The following is a 5,767-nucleotide window of genomic DNA, read 5'->3' as shown; positions in this document are numbered from 1 at the left end:
TCCTTTGATAGTGCGTTTGAAAAAAATGCAGACATTTATTGATTTTTACTGGAAGTCTTAGACAGGAACTAATTGTGCCCTGATGCGGGTCTTAAATACAATTTTAAGGCCTATGCATCTGATGTTTTTATTTATGCATTTCAGAGAAAAATATTGGACTTGGTATTAATGTACTTCAATTTGAGAGTTTTACTTTAATTGCTAGTTTGTCTAAAAACAATCATTTTATGCTACGAAAAATAAAGCCAGCTTTAATGCGCATCACAATGTTAGACATTAATCCTGATTTTTCACTCATTTTAAACCTTTGGTTTGTCATTTTATCTCTCTAAACACATTAATTAATTCCAGCAAATGTTAAAACGTGACAGCTTGTCAGCTGATGCAGCCCAAAGATGGCCCGATTTTCCACTAAGCATTAACGAACATTTGTGTATACATGAATATGATGCACATTTTATCTCAACATTCAAAGGGATGAGCGATTCCTTTGATTAAAATAACATCGGGCTATTAAGTTTACCTCAGCTCGTCCAGGGTTAGACTGTTGAATCTCAGCCGAAGGAAGGTTCTTTGAGTTCCTTTAAAACAAGTTAGAATTTCAACTTAGCATCTAGCTAGCTGTATGTGCAAACTAATAAATTAACTCAACCACGTTAGCTAGCTTACCAGATTCAGCTTTATCCTCCTCTGGAGAATCAACGTCTTCATCAGTGGCTAACCCGAAACTCTGAAGCTCAGACGGCTGGAATCCCGAAGACATCGCTCACATTCATTCCAACAACACAGAGACAACATTTAGCTAACAACAGCTACCAGGAAAAAACGGAGTTCCATCACCATGGAAACGACATCCGAGGCTACAGTTGAGCTAACTCCAAGCTGGCGTTCATTCCGTAAAAACATTGAACGTTAACAGCAAAATAACATTGTTAAACTAGTTTTGTGGGTTTGATAAGCCCAACACAACAGAGTTGCCTAGTTCAGACAAAAACTTGGAGATGAAAACACTTAGCGCCACGAGAACTTTGAAATGGTAGCGCGTGAACATCCACGTCGAGACGTCCTCAACGCGTCCAACGTTCCAAAGTTTGGTGCATGATGGGTAATGTAGTTTTTACTCGGGTTAGCGAGAACTTGTCCGTTTTGGATGTTGCTTTTCGTCTGTGATCGATTATCTTGATTTTTTTTTTATATATTTTTTTTAATCATATCTCTGAACAACATGTAGTCATGAATAAGTGAGCTTTGTGATTCAGTCGCAGAGCTGATTATCTGCAAGGCGACGGCTTTTGGACGAGGTAAAAAACAAACAAACAAAAAAAACCGGCTAGTTACTCAGGGTAGCAAACCAAGCTAAGTTAGCCGAAATCGATGTATTTCATCATTGACTTCTTTGTTTAAATATAAATAATATTTTACTTAATATTTTTAAATAGCTTTTTATGAAAACCTCGCTGAGTACAGCCTGTTCTGCAGTGTCCTACTGTTTATGTGACCTACTTTCAATGGATGTTCATAAATCATGTCATCTGAAACTTGTTTGGCAAATGAAGGTTTTGTTTTTGCATGTTTTCAAATTCAAACATTGATCCCGTGTTAATGTCTTAACAAACAGGTTTTGTTAAACTTCTGTTTGATTTAGGCGGTGAAGGAACTTTATTACTGATATTTGACACCCATTAGTGGTTTGGGACTAAGCTTTTATACATTTGCTCCTCTTCTCATCCTGTTGTGGAATTCTTATTGCAGAGGGTTTTATTTGATTTAAAGCCACGTTGAACTGTTTAAATATGTTTCCAGGATGAGGGATCTTCAGGGCATTGACTGCTTGCTCTTGAAGGAGCTAAAGTCATGCTGTGCAGAAGAGTACAACTTTCTTCCCAGAGAAACTGGCCTGAACCTGATGGAGTCCACATCCCCAGAGGTGACCCACTTATTTGCATCTTGGTGCAGTTGTATGTTGCTTCCAAAATAACTTCTTAAAAATAGATAATGGTCTTTTTTTTAGGTTCACTCTGGAGTTTCTGCAAAATGCAGAGACAGCAGAGTGGAAGAACTGTGGGGTCTGACCAGCTTCTTTGGCTACAGGACTCAGACTTTTGTCCAAGCTGTCAATTTGCTCGACAGATTTCTTACCAACATGAAGGTAAGTACTCAAGTATAATATATTTTGAGTTTTATTTTCTTTTAAGTACTAGGGTACTTGTTTGTGTTAAATTCACATCTGTGTTACTGTTGAATCAGTACTCAGGTTTTGAATTTGCGCTGGATTCTGTATTCTTATCTTAAAAGAAACGAGTTTGCAAAGCAATTAATGAACTCATGCTGACAACATATATCTCACGAGCTTTCTGTATGAACCAGTGTGACCCCTCATTGTTTCTAACACGAGTGTTAGGGTAGTCTCACTAGACTGCGACTGTTGGTGCCTTGCTGTCGAACAGCATTTGTGCAGGAGTTACATTCATGTCGCTTGAGTGTTTTAACCATGTTTAAAAAAAAAAAAATAAATAAAGTGTGCAATACATTTTCTCTCATAATAGTCACAAAGTTATTCTGGGCATCTCTAAGCCATCTCAAGAGCCCTAGAGCTATTTTGTCTCCTCCCAAGGGAGCCCTCCTTTGAGAGAAATGGTCTGAACCAAATGTCCGGGTCTAAAAACCATACCAACGATCAATAAGAAATATTGAAAACCTGGTCCAAATCTGCCTGTCTTCATTTCAAACGTGCACTCCAGCTAATTAAATTATGAACTTGAGGGCAGCTGCCAAGGTGTGTACAAAAACAGCTGATAAAATAATGTGAATAATAGAATACAGCTTTGCAAGCCATTTGTAGCCATGAATTTTAGTCTTTATCTAATAATCAACGTATAACCGCACTGCTCGCTGATTGCTTAGTTGCAAACACTGAAGAATTCAATAAGACTGCAACTGAAAATCATCCGTTTTTATTGCAATTGTCTCACAAATTTCAGTCCCCAACTAATCTCCAAGAGTTGCAGCCCAGTGAGATGCCTTGCCAAAGTATGATCTTTGGCAAGGCATCTCTTGAATCTTGGGTTCTAACTGTGCCTGGGGAGCTCAGAGCATTTGGAAATGTAGAAATCTTAAAATACTTCCTCAGTCTGCCTTTTAGCTTGGATAGAAATGCCTTTATATTACTGCATGCTTGCAGCTGTCTTTCAGACCATTTTAATCTATTTTTGTACATCTACTCCATTCTATTAATCTTGCCATCACTCATATATTAAGTCAAATTGCACCTAAACTTTGATCACCTATACGAAGAATAGAACCACAAGATGTTGACTTTGTTGTTTCCTTGCTGTTGTGACAGGTCCAGCCCAAACATGTACCCTGCATTGGTGTGTGCTGTCTCCACATTGCTGCCAAAATGTTCGAGGAAGATTGTAATATCTCATCCTCTCATGAGCTCATTCGCATCAGCCAAAGCAAGTTCACTGTGTCCGACCTCAGCCGCATGGAGAAAATCATTTTGGAGAAACTCTGTGTGGAGCCCAAAGCTGTGACGGCCCTAACCTTCCTGCACCTCTACTACTCAGCTGTCAACTCCCTGTCTGCTGGCAGGTACACACTTCTTTCTCTGTCACACGTTGCTCTTACTTTGACCGCTCCAGTTCCTGTGGAGCCAGTCCAACTGAGTCTGCTTCACAAGATCTGTACTAGTAGGATTCCCTTTATATTTTAAGGGAGGAGGTCCCAAGCATCGGGAGACTGGAAGCCCAGCTGAAAGCCTGTTTATGTCGTCTTGTTTTCTCGAAAGCAAAAGTAAGAGTTATTCTCGAGGAACGGAATGTCAGTGTTGCAGCATGCTCTGAGTTAATTCTTCCCTGTTTACAGCCGTCAGTGTTGGCTTTGTCCCTCATTGCTCAAGAGTTTGAAGCCCTCCAGTCAGCTGCATTGTTGAAGATTGTCCAGCAATTCCAAAGACATCTAAAGGTACATTTTGTCTGGACAAAACCCTCACGTTTTGGATTAATATAATAACAGCACAATGTTTTTAGACGAGACTGACACTGAGCTTGTATGGAGTCATGATGGTGCTACTGTCTTACTTTAAGCCGTGTAAAAAAACAAACAGCTGCCTCTCAGATGTTTCCTGTCTGTCGTCCTCACAGATCGGCGATGGCGAGCTGCTCCACTGGAAGGAACTCGTTACCAAGTGCATGACTGAATACCGCTCGAGTGAATGCACCAAACCAGACAATAAGAAACTGGTCTGGATCCTGTCCAGGAGGACTGCACAGAGTCTTCAGACCCGTCACTTCAGCGTGCCTGGTCTACCGACCATCCCTGAGATGAGCTGGGATGAGAGTGAAAGGTTCATAGTCCGGTTATTTTCAGATTCATTCACGCTGCTTTCATGCTTTTGTACTGAACAAGGTTGAAATGGTTTCACAAAATCTGCAGTTTTGTTCAGATTTTAGGGGTCACCGTTTTTGGATGGGTTCATTTTTTCTTAATTCTACTTAATTTTCTATTTTGTAAACGCTCCAGTTCGTTGATCATAAACCGACCGATTTGACTGGGGGAGTGGTGGCGCAGAGGTTAGATGATGGGCTTGTGATCAAAAAGTCACAGGTTCACCTCCCGGTACCGTCAACATCAAAATGTGGGTGGAAAAGGTGAAACACCCACACCTCCCTCCACCCTCATTCGCCCCACCCTGGCCCCCCGAGCAAGGGCCCTCAACCCCCACCATCCGCTCCCCAAACAGGTCTCTCTTGAAAATGAGTTCTCGTGGCTCAATGAGACTACCTGGATAAATAAAGAGTAAATGTAGTGAAAAAATGACTGAAAAGTGGTTCTTCCAAATCAAAGACATTTTTTTAGATAGTCTTCTTTTTGTGTCTTACAGCGAGGACTCCTGTGAGGACATGAGCTGTGGGGAAGAAAGTCCATGTGGCTCGTTAGGAAGTGACGGTGAAGGAGCATTCTTCCCCTCCACGTTCCTCGACCGTGCAGAGTGATGGCTGTCCATCGTGAAGCAGATGTTTGTTTTCCCCTGAATGGTGTCAGATTTCAGGGCAGACGTGCGCTTTGTGTTTTGTTTATCATAAGTACGTATGCAACTCAACTCGACTGATTTTCTATGATAAAGTGCCTGTGTTTGATCAGTTTGTCATCTGCTTGTGTAATAAAAAATGAAATCGTAATAATGCAGTATAGTAAAAAAGCAATACTCTTGGCAGCTTGTTATTAATACAACTTAATGTCTCTTTCCAAGTTCTCTTTGTGTTTGACACGTTTTAGGATGAATAGAAAGAGCACAAGAAGAACCAGAGAATGTGTCCAATACCAGCTAATATACTCAAACATTCTGAATGTTTTGTAGTGTTTTTCTAATACTTGACACCAGTATTACGCATATAAAATGTACGTTCATATAAAACCAATATGTGTCATGGGTGACATTTTAGTGGGAAAGTTAACTGTAAATGCATGGAGACATTGACATATGTGAGTATGCATGTTGTTTCTATCTACTAAGATAAGCTTACTGTGAAATGTAAAAATAAAATGTTTAAAACATGTAAAAAAAAAAAGTTTTGTGATGCCATATAACCATTATTGTTTGTTTAAAGACCTTATGATATGTATGAAATGCAAAAACAATACTAAATTAAAAAAAATGTTAATTTTAAAAGGTTTTGTTTATCATCTTTGGTTGTTTGCGAAAACACTTTAGAATCGATAGTAAACTGGTGTCATAAGATACTTTCAAGTACACAAACTTGTA

General features: G+C 39.7%; 1 protein-coding gene across 2 annotated transcripts; it reads left to right on the top strand.

Annotated features, from left to right (window-relative positions):
- Positions 1-1,804: 1,804 nt before the first annotated feature.
- Positions 1,805-5,543, top strand: LOC119413205 (cyclin-G2). Of its 2 annotated transcripts, XM_037680239.1 has the most exons (7): positions 1,805-1,927; positions 2,012-2,149; positions 3,344-3,594; positions 3,717-3,795; positions 3,868-3,966; positions 4,146-4,348; positions 4,886-5,543. In XM_037680239.1, exons 1-7 carry the CDS (start codon positions 1,805-1,807, stop codon positions 4,995-4,997), a joined length of 1,005 nt encoding a protein of 334 aa, XP_037536167.1. In that variant the 3' UTR covers positions 4,998-5,543. The 2 variants fall into 2 exon arrangements, with proteins under 2 accessions (XP_037536167.1, XP_037536166.1); XM_037680238.1 differs by having other exon boundaries at positions 3,717-3,966.
- The last annotated feature ends 224 nt before the right edge of the window (positions 5,544-5,767 follow it).

This window comes from Nematolebias whitei, chromosome 8, assembly GCF_014905685.2.
Source record: "Nematolebias whitei isolate Nwh7 chromosome 8, NemWhi1, whole genome shotgun sequence".
Lineage (NCBI taxonomy): Eukaryota > Metazoa > Chordata > Actinopteri > Cyprinodontiformes > Rivulidae > Nematolebias > Nematolebias whitei.
The sequence above is the reverse complement of the archived record's forward strand: the minus strand, read 5'-3'. Positions and strand labels throughout refer to the sequence as shown.

What these genes read in the sequence shown, in the direction of transcription:
- LOC119413205 (XM_037680238.1), top strand. Translation starts at nt 1,805, where the DNA reads ATGAGGGATCTTCAGGGCATTGACTGCTTGCTCTTGAAGGAGCTAAAG. An exon ending in AACTCCCTGTCTGCTGGCAG is followed by an intron (nt 3,595 to 3,716) that starts GTACACACTTCT and finishes TTATATTTTAAG; the next exon opens with GGAGGAGGTCCCAAGCATCG. An exon ending in AATTCCAAAGACATCTAAAG is followed by an intron (nt 3,967 to 4,145) that starts GTACATTTTGTC and finishes TCGTCCTCACAG; the next exon opens with ATCGGCGATGGCGAGCTGCT.